Source organism: Chiloscyllium punctatum, chromosome 1 (assembly GCF_047496795.1).
Source record: "Chiloscyllium punctatum isolate Juve2018m chromosome 1, sChiPun1.3, whole genome shotgun sequence".
In the NCBI taxonomy this organism is placed as follows: domain Eukaryota; kingdom Metazoa; phylum Chordata; class Chondrichthyes; order Orectolobiformes; family Hemiscylliidae; genus Chiloscyllium; species Chiloscyllium punctatum.
In genome coordinates this window covers 77,797,800-77,819,685 of record NC_092739.1, presented here as the reverse complement: position 1 = coordinate 77,819,685, position 21,886 = coordinate 77,797,800, and the positions used below count along the sequence as shown (strand labels likewise).

The 21,886-nt window shown below is 40.4% G+C and overlaps 1 protein-coding gene across 1 annotated transcript in view; it reads right to left on the bottom strand.

The window, feature by feature from the left end:
• Positions 1-21,886, bottom strand: part of kita (KIT proto-oncogene, receptor tyrosine kinase a) — an 87,546-nt gene that overhangs the window by 9,572 nt on the left and 56,088 nt on the right. Inside the window, exons 14-20 of the mRNA XM_072569524.1 lie at positions 19,204-19,357; positions 15,898-15,986; positions 12,073-12,200; positions 11,816-11,938; positions 11,226-11,337; positions 11,021-11,120; positions 4,907-5,012 (exon numbers count right to left, since the gene is read on the bottom strand). Of these exons, the coding sequence (XP_072425625.1) occupies positions 4,907-5,012; positions 11,021-11,120; positions 11,226-11,337; positions 11,816-11,938; positions 12,073-12,200; positions 15,898-15,986; positions 19,204-19,357 (812 nt within the window). The remainder of the gene's footprint in view (positions 1-4,906; positions 5,013-11,020; positions 11,121-11,225; positions 11,338-11,815; positions 11,939-12,072; positions 12,201-15,897; positions 15,987-19,203; positions 19,358-21,886) is intronic.

The following is a 21,886-nucleotide window of genomic DNA, read 5'->3' as shown; positions in this document are numbered from 1 at the left end:
GGAAGAAGTTACAGATTAATGTTAAAAAAAGCAGAATTAAAGGCCTATTATTAGATCAAAGGAGGAAGCTTATGAGGTTGCCAAAATAAAAGTGATAAACCCTTATATGGTGGGACAAGTTTAGAATTAGGGGGAGAAGCATGAAATAGATAAAGAAAGAGAGAATAGAATAGGGATGTAAACTAGAAGCAAAACAAAGTAAGAAACATAAACATAGAGCAGAATTCACAACAAGGTAGGTGATTTTTGGCATTCAAAGAAGGAAAGGAGTATGATTTAGTTGCCATTTTAGAAGCATGGCTGGGGTTGACCAGGCCTGGGAACTGAATATTAATGAATATTCAACAAGTGAGAAATACAGGCAAATAGCAAAAATTGCTGAGAATGTGCTTATAAAAAGGAATGCTATCAATGTATTAGTGAGAGAGAAATTTTCATTGGAATTGCAGAATGTAGAGTCCGTTTGGGTGGAGCTAAGAAACAGCAAGGAGCAGAGAACATTGGAGTGGTTTATAGGTCATCAAACAGTCATAGTAATGTGGGGTATGGTAAAACTCAGAATATTTGAAGTGTATGCTACAAGGCAAATGCACAAATCATGGATGACTTCAATCTACTTATGAAGTAAGTAAATCTCATTAGCATCAAAACTGTGGAGGTAACGTTCCAAATATGCCTGAGATAGTTTCCATTCTGCATGATAGAGATGTAGTTCAATCAGTAACTAACTTCTTAAATCTCAATAAGAGCAATTATAAAGGCAGCTGAAGGTAAATTGGATGTGTTCAATTAGAAGAATACATTAAAAGGTTTGATGCTGGATAGGCAATAGCTAGCAGTTAAAGAATTAATACTTAGTTTTCAAACATGTGATCCTTTAAGGTGAAAATACCCAACGGGAAATGCAAGAAAGTCAAGGCTGAAAAGGGAAATTAAATATATTACTAGATCACAGGAAGAAACTTATGAGGTTGCCAAAATAAATGTGATAAACTTTAAATGATGGGGAAAGTTTAGAATTAGGAGAAGCATGAAATAAATAAAGAAAGAGAGAATAGAATAGGAATGTAAACTTGAAGCAAAAAAAGTAAGCAAGAAACATAAACAATGCTTGTAAAAGCTTCTGTAGGTATATCAAAAGGAAAAGATCAGCAAGAAGAACTGTAGACCCATTACAGGCAGAGACAAGAGAATGTCTAATAGAAAACAAGGAAATGGCAGAGAAGCTAAAGAAGTACTTCACATAGGAAGACATAAGATGACCCCCTGAAATAATTGAGATCGAAGGTTCTGGTGAGAGTGAGAACCTGAAAGTGTTAGTATTATAAAAAGATACTAGTGGAGAAAGTAACAAGATTGAAAGATGTCAAATCCCCAAGTTCCAATATTTATTCCAGAATGTGGAAAAAAAATGGCTACATAGTGGATGCATTGGAGATCACCTTTCAAAATTCTACAATTGCTGCAATCCTACCTGCAGATTAGAAAGAATACCAGTGTGTAAGAAAGGAAAGAAGGTGAAACCAGAGATTTACAGATCTGTTGATCTAATATCATGTGGAATCTTTTATGTAGACTGTGACTATTAGATATTTCAATTATAATTGCATGATTGGTTAGAAAGAACATGGATTTATGTTTGACAAACATGTTAGCATTTTTTGTGCACGTTACCAGCAATGTCTATCGGCAGAACCAGTGGACGTGGTTGGATTATTGGACAGTTGTTGATAAAGTTTCACAGGATGTTAGTAAACAAAAATAAAGCATAGGGGATTGGGCATAATATAGGAACAGGGATAAAGGACTGGTTAACAGGCAGAAAACAGAGTCTAAATAAATGGCTAATTCTCAGCATGATAGTCTGTGAACTGCAAAGATCAGTGCTTCAGCCCCAATTATTCACAATCTATATCAATGATTCGGATGTGTGAACCAAAGGTAATATTTCCAAATTTGCAGAAAAGACAAAGCTAGGCAGGAATGTGTGTTGTGAGGAAAACACAAAGAAGCTGTATGGAGATTTAGATGGACTGAGTGAATGGCCTCGAGCACGACAAATGAAATATAATGTGGATAAATGTGAAGCTATCTGCTTTGGTAGGGGAAACTAAGGTGCAGACTATTTCTTAAATAGTATGATATTGGCAATGTTGATTTTCAAAGGGACTTAGGTGCCCTTGCTTACAAGTAAATGAAAACCAACATACATGTGCAGCAAGCAGTATAAAAGGCAATGGTATGACAGTCATTAACACAACAAAATTTGAGTCCAGGAGCAAAGAAGGCTTATTTCAAGTGTATAGAATAATGGTGAGACCACAGCCGAAGTACCTTGTACTGTTCTGGTCCCCTTCCCTAGGGAAGGAGATACCTGCCATAGAGGGAATGCAGTGGACGATCACCATAGAGCCATGGAGATGTACAGCAAGGAAACAGACCCTTCTGTCCAACTCGTCCATGCCAACGAGATATCCTAAATTAATCTAGTCCCATTTGCCAGCACTTGACCCATATCTTTCTAAACCCTTCCTATTCATATACTCATCCAGGTGCCTTTCAAATGTTGTAATCGTACCAGCTTCCACTACTTCCGCTGGCAGCTCATTCTATACACACACCACCCTCTGTGTGAAAAAGTTGCCCCTTAGGTTCCTTTTAAACCTTTCCTCTCTCACCCTAAACCTATGCCCTGGAGTTCTGGATTTCCCCAACCCAGAGAAAAGACCTTGCCTATTTATCCTATCAATGTCCCTCATGATTTTATAAACCTCTATAAGGTCACTCCTCGGCCTCCAACGCTCCAGGGAAAACAGCTGCAACTTACCCAGTCTCTCCCTGTAACCCAAATCCTCCAACACTGGCAACGTTCTTGCAAATTTTTTTCTGAACCCTTTCAGGATTCACAACATCCTTCCTACTGGAGGGAGACCAGAATTGTAAGCAATATTCCAAAAGTGGTCTAACCAATATGGACTGATTCCAGGGATGGTGGGACTGCCCTATAAGGAGAGATTAAGGAAACTGGGCCTGTATTCTCTGGAGTTTATAACCATGAGAATCACTCTCACAACACACATTCCTAGATTTAAAGTAGTAAATAGTAAATTTAAAGTATTGTCCAAAAAAACCAAGGGTGATGTGAGAAAAAACAGTTCCACACAGTTCATAGTTTAGTTATGTAATGCTTTGCCTGCAAATGCGGTAGAGGCAGGTTCAATTGAGGCATTCAAGAGAGATTAGGTAATTATTTGGATTAAAATGGTGTGCAAGGGTATGGGGAAACAAACAGGAGATTGGTATGAGGTTATAATGTTCACTTGAAGAGCCGACGTAGGTCCAATAAGTTGGCTGACTTCCTTCTGCACTGTAACAATTCTGTGAATTTACCAAGGCTTCTTTTACAGAACCTTTCAAACCCATGACTATTGCCATCTTGAAGGATGAGGGCAGCAGATGCACGGGAACACCACCACTTGTAGATTCTTCTGAATGACACTCACCATCTTGACTTGGAAATATATTGCTGTTTCTTCACTGTTGCTGGGTCAAAATCCTGGAACTTCTCTCTAACAGCATTGTGGGTCTATTCACATCAAATGGACTACAGCAGTTCAAGAATACAACTCACCATCACCTTCTCAATGGTAACTAGGAAAGGGAATAAATGCCAGCCCAGCCAGTGATGCCATATACCAGACATGATTTTTTTAAAAATAACCTGGAGACAATGTTCCTGCTGCTCAACAATCTCTTCACCCACCTGCTTGGTGACGGTCATATTGTTCCTCACACAACTATGAAAATATGCTACCTGCAGCTTGCTCCAGCATAATTCCAAAGTATTGTAGGATTGACAGTGAACCATGTGCAGCATTCATCATTGAAACGTCCAATTTCCATTTGTATGCTGTTTACTTCAACAAAGTTGAGATCATGTCATTTGTGCAGTTTACGGACATGAAAATCCAGCATTGGATTTTATTTTGGGCCTTTTGTCAGTAGCCTGGGGCAGAAGGGCTGGCAAAATGCCACAGGATCATATTGGTACGGTGCCTGATGTCTTGCTGCCTCTGTGCCATGTTGCTAGTAGCAAGAAGATTGTTGGATCAAGTCCAACAAGTGGCAAATTGAGGTACCTAGGGGGCAAATTCAGAGTCATTTCAGACCAACCTTAAATGGAGCTGCAGCCCCAGCAGCAGCCACTTGAATGCCCATTGCCAGCAATATGGCACCCTGAGTTCTGCTGGTTATAGGAGTGGGATCTTACAGATGCATTTGGCCACAGCAGCTGTCTCAACAAAACTCAGTTCTGAAGGTCAAAAGGAGTTGTTTCAATTCTGCTTTGAGTTTGAAGATTTTGACCCACTAAGTTGACTTTTGGAATTCACTGACATAATGCAACCACAACCCCCCCCCCCCCCAGCAACTTCCTTGACCCGGGAATCACCTTCAGGTTAACTCTGGGCGGTCTATCTCAAGTAAGCTTGTTATACATTACTTATTCATAAGCTCAAGATTTTCCTTCAGTCTGATATTGACATGATTGCTGTGCTTAAATCAGAAGCCACAGGCAAAAAGCAAGATAGCTTTCAGAATCTGGGCGGAGAAAGTCAAGTTATTTTCATAGCCGTTAAAAATTAGAAGCCCTCAATTATCTCAGGCTATTGGTTGACTGAATTTTTACCAGTTTTTGTTCTGTTGATATTTAAGCTGTGTTTCCCCTATTAGAAATTGTAACTTTAATTTACTGCTGATGGCAAGCGTTACTCAAACAGGCTGTGGCTGGATATAACTTATCTTGCAACTACCATATTGAGGAAATAACCAACCACTCTCGGTCATATCTGCCCACACATATTGCAGCAACAACACTGCTAGGGGTCACACACTGTCAGTTGCTTACATGTTTGGAGGGCTCTGAAAGCTGCTCTTCAATCATCTCCACGACTTGCTCAAATGTGGGTCTTCTTAAAGCGTCAGCATCCCAGCAAGCCTTCATGATCTCATACCTTTGGGATTGAAACATTGTTCAGTGAATGGCAATGTTACATGGAAAACAATTACATGAAAGTAACTGGGTGTAACCCAATGGTTTTCAACAGGACCTAATGAAAATGTATATTCTTTTCATTCTTTTAGATGTTAAATGAGACAGAAAACAATTACAACTGAAACAAATGAGAACGGTCAAAGGGGATCTGGTTTCATTTTAAGATAAAATTCTTTAGCATGATTTTATAAGACTATTTTTTCTCTCCCATTTTTCTAATTTCATCAGTTTACTATTTGCCAAAAGGAGGCCTGTCCTAAGAGTTTATTGAATTAGATTTAGTCTACAGCACAGAAGTAGTCCATTGTCTCAACAATTCTGAGGTGGCATGTATGATCTACACAAGGCTTCTCCCATCCCTCTTCACCTAACCTTCTCAGCATATCTTTCTTACTCTCTACTTCCTCACATGCTTATCTAGCTTCTCCTTACAAACATCGATAATACTAAACTCAATTACTCCTCGTGGTAGGGGGTCCACTATTTTATCATTCTTTGGATAAAGGTGTTTCTCTAGAATTCCCTTTTTGGTTAATGGTTATGACTTGCATTTGATGTCTTTATGTTTGCTTAAAAAATGTAAAATGTTTTCTATGCTTGTCCGGTCAACCCTATCACAAAGGTTTCTTTTTTAGGGAAAGTAGTCAGATGGAATGTGGGTCTTTTAAATTGAGTTCTAATTTAATTTAAGGTAACTGATCATAACTAACTAATTAATAAAGTAAGACAACACTATATGATTGTAATAAATAGGAGCAGGAGTAGATAATTTGGCCCCTCAAGTCTGCTCCATCATTCAATAGGATTCTGGTTATTCGACGTTCCTCACATCCACTTTCCCACCTTTTCCCTGTAACCCTTGATTCTCCAACTGGCCAAGAAACTATCTGTTTCAGTCTTACATACACACAAAGACTCTGCCCCCACAGCTCTCTGTTACAAGAAATTCTTAACACTCTCAAACCTCTGAGAGAAGAAAAACTCTGCCTCATCTCAGTCTTAAGTTGGTGGCTCTTTTATTTTGACACTATGCCCTCTGATCCTAAACCCTCCCACGAGTAAAATATTCTCTCAGCATTCACTTGTCAAGCCCCTTAACAAGCCAACATATTTTAATGAGATAATCTCTCATTCTTCTAAACTCTAATGGGTATGCTATACACTCCATAGATTCCAAAAAAACTGAAGTCATTTCGTTAATTTATCATGTAAGACAACCAATGTTTAGTGCAATATGGGCTTCAGAACTTGACAAGCAGCTCGAATCCATATCATGCATTTGTGAAGCTGGGAAGTTCATGGACAACCTTTTTTAAATTCATTCATGGGATATGGGTGTCGCTGGCTGGGCCAGTATTTACTATCCATCCATGTTGCCCTTGAGAAGATGGTGGTGAGGAGCCTTCTTGAACTACTGCAGTCTATCTGCTGTGGGTAGATCCACAATACTTCAGGTTGTTCCAGGATTTTGAGTGACAGTGGTGGAATGGCGATATACTTTCAAGTCTGGATGGTGAGTGCCCTGGACAGAACTTGCAGATGGTGCTGTTCCCATGCATCTGCTGCCCTTGTCCTTTCAGCTGGAAGTGAGTTTGGAAGGTGCTATCCATGGCGCCTTGGTGAATTTCTGCAGTGCATCTTTTAGATGGCACATGCTGCTGCAAAATCCAATGGTGGAGGGAGTGGATGTTGGTGGATGTGATGCCAATCAAGTGGGCTGCTTTATCCTGGATGATTCTTTGTCCTGCACTCATTCAGGCAAGTGGGGAGTATTCCATATTCCACCACACTCCTAACTTGTGCCTTGTCGATGATGGGCAGGCTGTGGGGAGTCAGGAGGTGAGTTACTCACCGCAGTTTTTCTAGCCTCTGACCTGCTCTTGCAGCCATTGCATTTATATAGTCCAGTTAATTTTCTGGTCAGTGGGAAATCCCAGGGTATTGATAGTGGGATTTTAATGATTTTAATGCAATTTGAATATAAAGGGGTGACAGTTAGGTTCTCTTTTATTGAAGATGGTCCTTGTCTGGTGTTTGTGTGCTATAAATGTTACTTGCCACTTGTCAGCCCAAGCCTGGATATTGTCCAGATCTTGCTGCATTTTGACATGAACTGCTTCAGTATCTGAGGAGTCGCAAATAGTGCTGAACATTGAGCAATCATTAGTGAACATCTTCATTTCTGACCTTATGTTGAATAGAAGTTCATTGATGAAGCAGCTGAAGATGGTTGGACCTAGGACACTACCCTGAGGAACTTCTGCAGAGATGACCTGGAGCTGAGATGACTGACCTCCAATAACCACAGCGACCTTCCGATGTGTCAGGTATGATTCCAACCACCAAAGAGTTTGTCCCCGAGGCTCATTGATTCCAGTTTTGCTAGGTTCCTTGATGCCATCATTGGTCAAATGCTGTCTTGATGTGGTTGACACTCTCACCTCACCTTTGGAACTCAGCTCTTTTGTCCATGTTTGAACCAAGGCTGTAATGATGTCAATTGCTGAGTGGTCCCGGCAGAACCCAAACTGGGCATCACTGAGCAGGTTACTGCTGAGCAGGTGCTGCTTGATGGCACTGTTGATGACACCTTCCATCACTTTACTGATAATTGAGAGGAGCGGTAATTGAGGAGAAAGTGAGGACTGCAGATGCTGGAGATCAGAGCTGAAAATGTATTGCTGGAAAAACGCAGCAGGTCAGGCAGCATCCAAGGAACAGGACAATCGACATTTCGGGCATCAGCCCTTCTTCAGGAATGAGGAAAGTGTGTCCAGCAGGCTAAGATAAAAGGTAGGGAGGAGGGACTTGGGGAAGGGGCATTGGAGATGCGATAGGTGGAAGGAGGTCAAGGTGAGGGTGATAGGCCGGAGTGGGGTGGGGGCGGAGAGATCAGGAAAAAGATTGCAGGTTAGGAAGGCGGTGCTGAGTTCGAGGAATTTGACTGAGACAAGGTGGGGGGAGGGGAAATGAGGAAACTGGAGAAATCTGAGTTTATCCTTTGTGGTTGGTGGGTTCCTAGGCGGAAGATGAGGCGCTCTTCCTCCAACCGTCGTGTTGCTATGGTCTGGCGATGGAGGAGTCCAAGGACCTGCATGTCCTTGGTGGAGTGGGAGGGGGAGTTGAAGTGTTGAGCCACGGGGTGGTTGGGTTGGTTGGTCTGGGTGTCCCAGAGGTGTTCTCTGGGGGTGGGGACGGAGAGGTGGGGAAGAAGATTGCAGGTCTTCCCGACCTCTCCGCCCCCACCCCCTCTCCGGCTTATCACCCTCACCTCCTTTATTAAGGACCTCCCCTACCTCCTCCGACTCCAGACACAAGTTCTCAGCACTATCCCTGATCAGCCCTACCCGCACTCTAGCCAGCGACTTGTTCCTTACATAAGTGTAGAATGCCTTAGGGTTTTCCTTAATCCTACCCACTAAAGCTTTGTCATGCCCCCTCCTAGCTCTCCTAAGTCCATTCTTCAGTTCCTTCCTGACGACTTTGTAACCGTCTAAAGCCCTGTCTGATCCTTGCCTCCTCAACCTTAAGTAAGCTTCCTTCTTCCTCTTGACTAGATGTTCCACATCCCTTCTCACCCAAGGTTCTTTCAATCTCCCATCCCTTCCTTGCCTCAGTGAGACAAACCTGTCCAGCACTATCAGCAAGTCCTTCCCAAACAACCTCCACATTTCTGTCATGAATTTCCCTGAGAATATCTGTTCCCAATTTAGTTGCCCTTGTTCCTGCCTAATAGCATTGTAATTCCTCCTTCCCAAAGTAAATATTTTCCCTTACTGTCTGCTCTTATCCCTCTCCATGAGTTAGTAAAGATCACCATCTCCAAAATGCTCTCCAACCGAGAGATCTCACACCTGGTGTCATTCATTGCCAAATCCAAATATGGCCTCCCCTCTAATTGGCCTATCTAGATATTGCGTCAGGAGCCCTTCTTGGACAAAAACTGCTCCATCCAAACTATTTGAACTAAGGAAACTCCAATCAATATTAGGGAAGTTAAACCCAGTTACTTCTGCACATTTTCAAAATCATTGATTTCCCACGCATCCCTTTTGGAGAATCAAATGTGTCTCCTTTAGTTCTTCAAATATTTTGCTCTACAAATAATTAACTCGAATTCATCAATGTTAGTTTTAAGCAAAGAGAAGGGGAATATTTATATCCTATAATGAATTTTATTCAACTGCAATTCTGTTTAGTTTAAAATAACCTTTCAAGTTTTATAGCATTTCAAATTGTCAATTAATTATTTTGAAGTATATTCACTTGCTAAAAAGGTAAATGTAGCAGCAAATTTGGATAGCTAATCTGCTTTAGTGGCATTTGTTCAGGAGTGTCTTTGAGTGATGATAATGGATGAGTCTTACCTGCTGCCTTTTGAATACAATTGAACAGAGAGGATCATATTATGTCAGATGTCACACAACACCAGGTTATTGTCCAACAGGTCGATTGAAATCAGAAGCTTTTGTCTCTCGTAACATCTTTTTTTTATTTTTCGTAATCACCTCTCAGCCTTAATTAATTGATGCATTGGTCATCCCTTCACTTGTTATTCGGCTGTTGACACTTCACTCATACCATCTGACATCTCTGATCACCTGCAAAGACTTGTTATTCAGCCTGTTGACACTCAATTCTGATGAAGGGCTTTTGCCTGAAACGTTGATTTCACTGCTCCTTGGATGCTGCCTGAACTGCTGTGCTCTTCCAGCACCACTAATCCAGAATCTGGTTTCCAGCATCTGCAGTCATTGTTTTTACCCTATTCATATCTTTTGTACCGGTATATAATTCTTTATCCGAAATTCCGAAATTCAAAAAGCTCCCAAATCTTAAGTTTTTTTTCTCATTAACAAGGTTGTTTAATCGACCCACATCACTCAGATGTGACATAACGGCGTGGCCTGGCACTGGCAGGTGTCAATTCTGTCTCAGTGCTCATAGTAAACACAGGTTGGTCCGCTGTTCGGTAATTTTTTTTACTATGAAAATGTCAGTTAATCCTGTATCCGAAAAATTCTGAAATCTGAAAGGGAGCTGGTCCCGAGGGTTTCAGATAAAGGATTGTCTACCTGTACTATCTTTTGATACTGTTAATTACCTAGAATTATCTTGCAATAATCTTTCCACCTATAAATTCTGTGCCTGTGCACTTCTCTCCACTTCACCTGACAAAAGAGCAGCGCTTCAAAAGCTTGTGATTTCAAATAAACGTGTTGGACTATAACCTGGTGTCAAGTGACTTCTGACTTTGCCCACCCCAGTCTAACACAAGCACCTCCACATCATATTATAAGAGCAGATCTGACTCCAATAACAGCAATCTTCACTACTACACTGATTAATATCCTCAAGTTCTGGAGCAGAGTTTAAACCATAACTTTTTAAGTTAGACAGCCTATCACTGAACCAAATTAACATTGAAATGGTCATACTGCATCATATTTATTAAGCAGCTCACTGTGATAAAAAAAAATTACATTACATAGATTTAGATCTGAACAGATCAATTTGAAAATATCTAAAATTAGATGGTTGAACAAGTTAGCAATTGGTTTGGATGGACATTTGCCTCCATTCATAACGATCACAAGGAAATACAAGCAAGAGGAAAATGATTTACTACAAGTGGTCAGAAAAATCACACATACACAACTCATAATGAACTCTGCTTTTGTCGAAACTGACAGCTGGCTGCAGAATGAGGTCGTAACACCTGAAGTGATGTAAAATACCATGATGTCACATCCCCTCAACAAAAGAGCTAATCTGCAACACAAACAATAAGCGTCACACGTGTGCTTCCTTTGGCTTATTGACAATGAACTGCTAAACTGGATAATGGTGACTGTTGCAAGCCTGGCAAGATATCAAGCTGTGCTAGCCCTTACACGCAGCAAAAGGATATTCCCAAAATCAAAGGCTGCTTGTGCTGTAACCAATTAGAGAAAATCGCTTACTTACAATTCAGTTGGTGCAAGTTCAGGACTCAACATCCGGTACCCTTCCTTGATCATTTTATAGAACTTGTTGTCCACAGGAATACCAGGATAAGGGCTGCTCCCTATAATGAAAGAATGTGAAACCATTCATTACAGACTTCTATACAAGTATATACAATTAAAGCAATTAGTACTATAATGAAAAGGCAAAAGGGATGCAATCTTACCTAATGAGAAAATTTCCCATAATAAAATGCCATAAGACCAGACATCACTCTCAAATGTGTACACACAGTCAAAAATACTCTCTGGAGCCATCCATTTCACAGGGAGACGAGCCTGGATTTAAAAAGATGGTTTAACTAACCGCAATCCTCAGTATGTAATGAACTTATTTTTAAGACCATCAACACAAAATAAATCTAACTGTCTGATTATTCATGTAGTGATGCCTTGTCATATGGAGTGTGAAATATTCCGGAGATCAATGGCCAAATTGAGATGCTGGTTACAATCATGCTATTTGAATGAGTATTGCAGAGGTATCAGGATGCTTTGCAAAGGAGAGAGTGGGAGAACGTGATGAGCAAGAACAGTACTGCCAACAAGCAGCTCATGGGATATTGCTATGATATGTGTTTGAATCCCTGCTAGTCCAGTGCGGACTTCTGTCTGAGTTCTCGGTGGTCAGGAGCTGATGTGTGGTTGTGTTGCCACAGTTACATTTTGGATGTTCTGATGGTCTAGTGCTGCACATGCCAGAGTTCCTGTTGGTTGTGTCTCAGACACCAGTGGTTAACCCTCCAGAATGACTTACATTGCCTTTCACCACATAGTTGGAATCATTCCTGATATCTCGAGCCAGACCAAAATCACATATTTTTGCAATTTGTCCATTGGTTAGAAGAATATTCCTTGCTGCCAAGTCTCTGTGAATGCACTGTAACAAGTGAAATATGTAATTTAATACAACATATGTAATTTATAACAATTATATCATTCATATTTACACTTAATAGAGTAATGAATCTGAAATGGTCATCACCAACAGTTTGTTCAATAATATAAGCTTACATTCTTAGAAGAAAGGAAGTTCATTCCCTTTGCAACTTGATAAGAAAAGATGAGAAGATCTTCAATTTCCAAAGCCAAGTTATACTCTTCAGTGACATCATTGTTGTTTTCCTTATCACTGTATGATTCTAAACAAGAAAATATTTGACATTAATTGAAAATGATCATTAAAATGCAAAAATGAAAATATAGCTTGCATTAATTTACAGTTTTTTTAAACAAATAGTCTTAATTTTTGGTGCAAATGGAAAAACTGTACTTGTTCAATTTATTTACTGTCTCTTGTGACATCAGGGAATCCCAAAGTGCTTTTACTGCCAATGAAATCTTCTATATACTGTTGAACGGTCAGGTATAAAGGATAGATTAGAACAATGTCCATCATATCACACAGCTGTACATGAAGGGTCCGAGAATGAACAAAATCTCTGGGCAAGCCAGAATTTTCCACAACATGAATATCATTGTGAGTAATAAAGATGCACAGCACAGAAACAGACCCTTCAGTCCAACTCATCCATGCTGACCAGATATCCTAAATTAGTCTACTCTCATTTGCCAATACTTGACCCATATCCCTTTCAACCCTTCCTATTCATATACCCATCCAGATGCTTAAATGTTGTAATTGCACAAGCCTCCACCACTTTCTCTGGCAGCTCATTCCATACATGTACCACCCTCTGTGTGAAAAAGTTGCCCCTTAGGTCCCTTTTATACCTTTCCCCTCTCACCTTAAACCTATGCCCTCTAGTTCTGGACTTTTGCCAACGCAGGGAAAAGACCTTGTATATTTATTCTATCCATGCCCCTCACCATTTCATAAACATCTATAAGGTCACCCCTCAGCCTCCGACACTCCAGGGAAAACAGGCCCAACCCATTCAGCTTATCCCTACAGTTCAAACTCTCCAACCCTGGCAACATCCTTGTAAATCTTTTTTGACCCTTTCAAGTATCACAATATCCCTCCGATAGGAGGGAGACCAGAAATCCACGCAATATTCCAACAGTGGCCTTACCAATGGCCTGTACAGCCACAACATGACCTTCCAACTCCTGTACTCAATGTTCTGACCAATAAAGGAAAGCATATGAAATACCTTCATCACTATCCTATCTACCTGCAACTTCATTTCAAGCAACTATGAACCTGCACTCTAAGGTCTCTTTGTTCAGCAACACTCCCCAGGACCTTACCATTAAGTGCATAAGTCCTGCCCTGATTTGTCTTTCCAAAATGCAGCACCTCACATTTATCTAAATTAAACTCCATCTGTCACTCCTCAGCTCATTGACTCATCTGATCAAGATCCCATTGTAATCTGAAGTAACCTTCTTCACTGTTCACTACACTTCCAATTTTGGAGACATCAGCAAACTTTCTTAAACCCCAGTTAACTGGATTGCTGGTTTGTGCTGCAGAGTGGTGACAACAGCTTGGGTTCAATTCCCTCATTGACTATGAAAGACTCTCAACCTCTTCCCCTCACCTGAGGTATGGTGACCTTCAGGTTGAGCAACCGCCAGTGGTCTCTCTCCAATGAGAGAGCAGCCTTATGGTCTAATAAGACTATGGTGACTTTATATTTGAGGTGTCACTGTGGCTCAGTGGTTAGCACTGCTGTCTTGGAGCACCAGGGACCCAGGTTCGATTTGCACATTCTCCCAGTGCTTGTGTGGGTTTCCTCCAGGTGCTCTGGTTTCCTCCCACATTTCACAAGATGTGCAGGTCAGGTGAATTGGCCATAGTGTTAGACACATTAGTCAGGGGTAAATGTCGGAAAAATGAACCTGTGTGGGTTACTCTTCGGAGGGTTGGTGTGGACTTGCTGGGCCGAAGGGCCTGTTTCCACACTGTAGGGAATCTAGTCAACTTCCTTGCAGAAATTCCTTGCTTAACAGTGGCTCCTTTCCTCTGACAGTATAGTTACCATGATAACATAAGCAGCATGGCAACTAATTTACAGTCTTATTTAAGCTTTTGCAGCATAAAATAATGAAAACAGTGAAATCCACTCATTTACAATTCAAATACATGCAAATGTCAGCTCTTTGCATGCTTTCCTAATATACTTTCTCTACATAACTCTTCAATTTAAAATGACAGTTTGCATGCCATGTAGATGTAATTCGATCCAAATAAATCCTTTGCATGTTTACAAACTCAAATTACAGCATTTGGTTATTCTTTGAGAGCTTCCAATATCAGTTTCAAAGAAAACATTATTTACCCACATGCAATGACGATCCATACTGTCAAACTCGACTTTCGTCTCACAATTGCAACATGGAAAAGGAAGGTCAGTGTTGCAGCTATGTAAGTGCAGCAGAAGCATCAACATAATGTTTAAAGTTTTCAAGCCACTTCCACTTGTTGCAACAAGCTATTAGATAGTTACAGTTGATGCACTAGCTGTGTCTTAATAAATAGCGTATTTGCCTGTGAATCAATAGCTTCTGGTGGTTGAGGCCTACTCCAGGGTTTGAATAAAAATTCAAGCCTAACACTTCAATGGAGTACCAAGGGAATGCTGCACTGTTGGAGGTGTATAGCATAGGTAAAAATATTAAACTAAGATCAGGTTTGCCTGCATATTGTTCAAAACATCCATGGCATTATTTTGAAGAAGAGTAAGGAGTTCTTCCTGGTGTCCTGGTCCAAATATATCCCACAACAAAAACAGATTATCATGTCATTATAAATTTGCTGTTTGTGGGAGTTTCATAAGCGCAGATTATGTGGCATATTTTCTACATTAACATTTATATTTTTCTCTTTTGAATTGAAATCCTTCAAAGATTGAGTAAGGCCTTGAGTTGGAAGATGAGATTTTCTGCTTTAATGAGATCAGGAACCACTCCTGCTCTGCTCCCCTCCCATGCCAGTTCACCACAATTCTGCCAGTTTTCCCATCTGTCAGCAGCCTGGAATGGCAGACAAATGGCAGCTGTCGATTTCAGGTACTCTAACAGTTGGATATGGTTAGTTGCCAGTGGGTGTGCTGAAGCAAAGTTGGTGATCTCTGAAAATAAATCAACAACTTCATGGAACAGATTCTACACAGTCCTTTAGGAAAATATTCAACATTTAAATCATCTCTGAAATGTTGGGTGCCAGGAACATGGAGAAAGTGAGGACTGCAGATGCTGGGGATCAGAGCTTAAAAATGTGTTGCTGGAAAAGCGCAGCAGGTCAGGCAGCATCAAAGGAGAAGGAGAATCGACGTCTCGGGCATAAGCCCTTCTGCAGGAATGAGGAGAGTGTGCCAAGCAGGCTAAGATAAAAGGTAGGGAGGAGGGACTTGGGGGAGGGGCATTGGGAATGCAATAGGTGGAAGGAGGTTAAGGTGAGGGTGTTAGGCCGGAGAGGGGGTGGGGGCGGGGGCGGAGAGGTCGGGAAGAAGATTGCAGGTCAACAAGGTGGTGCTGAGTCTCCCAGGATCATGCCTTGCATTCAATATTGCTACGGTTCTAACCATAGAAATTGTACTGCATGATATGACTCCATCACTAACATTCATTACACCTGCCAGTATTTGGACAGATTCTGCTGGAACGTTCTGAAAGTTAAAGCAAGCAGTGGTGAGTGATGAAAAGCAGGTCACGTTCCAGTCCTAGTGGATCTCTGATGACCCTGCATTCATATCTCTATTTACTGAGATCTCCTTCCATTGTGGCAATGCCTGTAGCAAGACAACTGAGTAAGCACATCCTCTAATCAGGAACCTTGCATTGTATGTAAATAATTTTCTTTCTCTGACATGATACTTCATGCATGTATCTACTGACTTATTATGTTCTGCACATTCACACACACCTTACCCTTGCTTGGGGATTTTCTTTTGTCTACATGGTTCTGTGGCAATGCTGTGCAACTTGGCTTCATTTCCATATATGATCCAGAACCATTACTGTAGCAAGAAATCAAGTGAAATAAAACATTGTTATTAATCTCTAGCAACTGGTGAAGCAAATCAATAATCGTTTTGTTTTCAAGCAGATAGAATCTCTTGAGTTTTGTTATCATATGCAATAGTTTGTCTGACATCCAAAAATGTCCATGAGCTAGTCTGCAAACTATGAATAAGACTGGAAATAAGGAGGTAACTAATGTGCAGTTCATTAAAATTCTAGTGATCTATGATTGATGATTTACTGAAGAAAAAATGTTGAAAGATGGGCTGGCAGGGGTTATTGAAGTGCAATACCAAATGGACAAATAAAACAGATTGCTTTATGACAGCAAGATAACTATGCTTTAGAAGTGAATGCAATTAGGTTGGTAGTACCTACAATATTTTGCCTGGAAAATGATTTAATTGTGAGGTTACATATCACTATGTGCACAATAGAATGGCCCACTCCAATCACAAAGGACAGGATGGTAAGTTTATGCACTTTTATAAAAAGGCACTGAAGCATGTAAATGAGCAACAACAATTTTTACTGGAACTCTTGTAACCTATAGTTACTGGAACAATTCTTTCTCATGAACCTCTATTTAAATCTGTTTTATCTGTTCATACAGAATAGATGTCCAAATTCAGTAACCAACATCATCTACCACCGGAATGCCTGAAAAATAGCCAACCCAAAATTAGAAATAAAAACAAATAAACACTGGAAAGCGATCTGCAGGACAGGAAGCATGGACAGAATTTTCCATGAGAGGTCAGAGTCCCAGCAGCAGCTGGAAATGCACAGCAAATTCTGGTTGGTCAACAGGACATTCACCTGGTGTAGCTCATGAATAAGCTGCCACTTAATTAACCAGCAACTGCAGGAGATAAGAACACAAGAACTAGGAGCAGGAGTTGGTAATTTAGACCCTCAAGCCTACTCCACCATTCAATACAATCATGGCTGGTCTCATCTCATCTCAACTCAACTCTATTTTTCTCTTTACATTACACTTTAATGCACGACTAATTAAAAATCTATCTCCTCCCTAAATATGCTCAATGTCCTGGCATCCATTACAGTCTGGGATCATGAATTCCACAGATTTAGGACACTTTGAGAGAAGTCATTTTTCCTCATTTCTGTTTCAATCTGTCACCCCTTACCCTGAAATAATGACCTCGATTGTTCCTGATTGCCCACATGGTAAATTATCCTCTCTACATCTATTTTGTCAATTCTCTTTGTTATGATATGGGGTAAACCCTTCTGCTAAGTTAAACCAGATGCACAGACAAGCTCACCTCGTAATCTGTAAAAGCATGAGTGACAAAGAACTACCAAATCCAACTATATAAAGAAAAATTAACAATTTGTTCTTTAACTCCAATCAAAAAAAGAGAACATTAAACAACAACTATTTACACTGTAATCCTCCTTTGTCTGAACTATTTATCGGCCTCCCACTCTGCAACACTATAATGATCAAATAAAACCCCCTGATTAGGTTTTACAAAAGAATTCAAATTTCAAAACCAGTCAGTTGTGTCGATTCTCCTCTGCACCTTCCTCTGTAGATTTTTCTGGGTCTTCGGTCTTCTGCTACACAGGTACCTTTCATTCGAACAGGTACCTTTCAGAAAGTGGTTCTGTGAACAGTCTATGTTTATTGGTGCTCTTTGCCACTCTGGCTAACAGTTCAAAATGCCCGATTTTTATATCCCAAAACATCAGATCACCTCATTGGTTTGATGTTGTCAAAATAGTAAAATTCAAATTCGATTGAATTTTGGTATAATTTAAATTGATTGGCCAAATTCAAATTTGTACCATTACAACTCAGCTCAGCTATTTGTTTCACAGCCAAATGTTACATTTTTAAACTTTTCAGTACAATCTGTGCTTGTTAAGTCCTTGCCAGCTTTCATTCTCTTCTAAAGGTACAGTACACACCTCCAACTGCGTAACACCTTTAATACCTTACATGCCTCAATTAGATCTCCTCTCATACTTCTAAACTCTGGAGAATATACACCTAAAATGCTCAAGTTCTGACAAACCCCTCATCTCTGGAATCAACCTAGTTAATCTCCCCTAGGCTGCCTCTAATGCAACCAGACTTTTCTCATATAAAGGGGCTAAAAATGAACCGGATACTCCAGGAATGATTCACTAATACCTAGTACAGTTGCAGCAACACATCCTTATTTTTATACCATATTCCTTTAGTGATAAATAACAAAATTCTATTTGTTGCCCTTACTAGTACCTGCATACCAGTTTTCTGTGATTCATGCACAAGTGCGCCCTCTGCACCAAAGCTCTCTGAAATTTCTCTCCATTCAGATAATAAGTTGCCTTTCTCTGCCTCCACCCGAAACAGATTAACTCACATGGATTCAGATGTATCCAGCCCAATAGAGCTGCCAGTCCAATCAGAGGACAGAGGAACAGTAACTTTAGCAGCACTGTTAGGAACTGTGGTCAGTGCTGAGGAAGACAGGGACCTTGCAGCCTACACTGCATTGGTCAAGGACATTTTGAGAAAGTTTATATTGATGGAGGAAACACATTTCTGGGCTAAATGCTCGGGTAAAGGGCTTTTGCCCGAAATGTCGATTTTCCTGCTGCTCGGATGCTGCCTGACCTGCTGTGCTTTTCCAGCACCACTCAAATCTTGACTCTAATCTCCAGCATCTGCAGTACCCACTTCAGCCTACAGCCCACTCTTTAAACAAATTCTTCAATGATGAGTTTGTATCTTATTAACCTCAAACAGCCCCGGCCCTGCCTTCTGCAGGCCTGTGAAATTCTCCTCATATGTGAAGATAGGAAGAACAGAGTTAGTATTTTGGATCGATGCCTTTTCATCTGGACCAAAATTAGGTTGGGTGACGTTTAAGATATCCTGCTTGCTACCAAATCAAGTTTTAGAGCCCACACATGTTATTGTCAGTGCATGAGCCTTAGACAATAACATTGAACTCTACATTAAAGCATTTGAAACAAAAAGGGAATAAAATGGAATACAGAGACTGGAAATTTTTGAAATTTTGGCTATTCAATGTGGCATCCTAAAAAAATAGTACATTTTATCATAAGGACTTATACGTAGGATTCGTTAGAATATAAGTTAGTGTAAATAAAATATTATGGTAGATGAAAGCAATAAAATGTGCACTTTCAATAACAGGTCAAAGACATTCATAGTGTTAGTTTCTTTTTTACCTCTCAGGGTCCCTCAGACGTGGAACATTCTCATATTGTGTCTTCACCATATCCTGTTCTTTATGTTCTGGCCAAACAAATGAATCTCGTTTCCTCCTCAGAAAGTTCAGAAGGTCACCAAAACAGCAGTACTCAGTGATCACCAGAACTGGGCCTGGAACATCATCAATGCATATAAGTCAATTTATAATTCCCAGCAAATTCTTTAGTATTACTTGAAGTCCCCAGAATTTGTCTAACTCCTATTCGCAGATGATACAAAAATAATTGAAAGGCAGGTTGTGAGAGGGATTCAAACAGATTACAGAGTGATATTGATAGGTTAAGTCAGTGGGTAAAAAGTTGGCAAATGGAATATAATGTGAGAAAATGCGAAGTTGTTCATTTTGGAAGGTAGAACAAAAGAATAGAATATTATTTAAATAAAGAAAAGCTACTGAAAGCTGTAACACAAAGGGAATTGGGGCTATGACACAGAAAGCTAGCACCCAGGTGCAGCAGGTAATCAGGAAGGCTAATGGAATGTTGCCCCTTATTTCAAGGGGGTTGGAGCGTAAGGGTAGGGAGGTCTTACTGCAACTATACAAGGTGTTGGTGAAACTATATCTCCAGTATTGTGAGCAGTTTCGGTTCCTTTATTTAAGGAAAGATATAATTTCATTGTAGGCAGTTCATACAAGGTTCATTAGGATGATCCCTGGTATGCAGGGACTGTTTTATGAACCAAGATTAAACAGGTTGGGACTCTATTTATTAGAGTTTAGATGAATGAGAGGTGATCTCATTGAAAAGTATAGAATTTTTAAGGGACTTGACAGAGTAAATGCTGAGAGGATATTTCCCTTCATGAGACTATCTAGGACCAGAGGGCATAGTCTCAAAATAAAGAGGCACCAATTTAAGACTGAGACAAGAAATAATTTCCTCTCTCTGACAGGGTTGTGAGTCTTTGGAACTGCTTGCCATGGAAAGCTGTGGGGGCACATTCCTTATGTATATCTAAGGCTGAGATAAATAGATTCTGGATCAGTCGGGGAAAGGGTTGTTAGGAAAGGGCAAGAAAGTGTACATGAGCAATGTTGGATCAGCCAGGATCCTACTGAATGACGGAGCAGGTTCAAGGGGCCAAACAGCCTATTCCTGTTCCTATTTCTGATGGTTGTGTGGTGTACATGTTGTTGCATGTTCTCAAATTTCAGTATTGTTGACATGCCCTTTTCTGGAGGTGTAAATGTAGCTGACAGACTGGATAGCATGGGAGCAGGCAAACAATAACATACACATATGGAACAAATACCCTTTTGCAGAATATGCAAAATGAAAATTTGCAAATATGGCTGTCATATAATAACAGCAGTTGTTAGACAAGTTAGTCAGATTTGTTTGTGGAATGCTGCACACCGCTGTTAGGCCAACTGAGGAATATCACTGGCTCAGGATAACTTTGCAAGTTTCAATGTCATTGATTTCCCTGTAATCAATGGATTCATGGTGAACAATGACTATTTTGATTGCTGTCAAGTATGGCCAATGATTCCTTTGTACTGCAGTTAAATGGTTTCTTATTGGAAATGAAGTTTCCTTATTTTCATAAGTAGCTTTCCTCAATAGTAGTGAAATTGACAACATATGTGAGTCTTCAATATCAGACTGGTCACTCCAAAATCTGAACAGAGAGATAACAAAGGATAGCAAAGATGATTCTCGATAGGAGTGAGAAAGGCAGGGTAGTTGTCTTGGTGGACTTCAACTATCCAAATATTGACTGGGAACACTACAGTACGAGTACTATAGATGGGTCAGTTTTTGTCCAGTGTGTGCAGGAGGGCTTCCTGACACAGTATGTGGACAGGCCTACAAGAGGTGAAGCCACTTTAGATTTAGTACTGGGTAACAAGCCTGGCCAGGTGTTAGATTTGGAAGTAGGTGAGCACTTTGGAGACAGCGATCACAATTCTGTCAGGTTTACTTTAGTGATGGAAAGGGATAGGTGTACTCCACCGAGCAAGAGTTACAGCTGGGGGAAGAGAAATTACAGTACAATTAGGAAAGACTTAGGAAGCGTAGAATGGGGAAGGAAACTGCAGGGGATGAGCACATTAAAAATGTGGAGCTATTCAAGGAAAAGCTTGTGTGTGTCCTAAATAGGTATGTACCTGTCAGGCAGAGAGGAAGATATAGAACGCGTGAGCCATGGTTCACTAAGGGAGTGGAATCCCTGGTCAAGAAGAAGAAGAAGGCTTATGTTAGGACAGAATGTGAAAACTCAGTTAGGGCGCTGGAGGGTTACAATGAAGTCAGGAAAGACCTAAAAAGAGAGCTCAGAAGAGCCAGGAGGAGACATGAGAAGTTGTTAGTGGATAGGATCAGGGTAAACCCTAAGGCTTTCCATAGGTATGTCAGGAATAAAAGAATGACGAGAGTTAAATTAGGGCCAATCAAGAATAATAGTGGGAAGTTGTGTGTGAAGTCAGTGGAGATAGGGGAAGCACTAAATAAATATTTTTCGATAGTGTTCACGATAGAAAATGAAAATGTTGGCGAAGAAGATACAGCAATACTTGCATCTAGACTAGAAGAGATTGAGGTTCACATGGAAGGTATTAGAAATACTGCAGAGTGTGAAAATAGACAAGTCCCCTGGGCCGGATGGGATCTATCCTAGGATCCTCTGGGAAGCAAG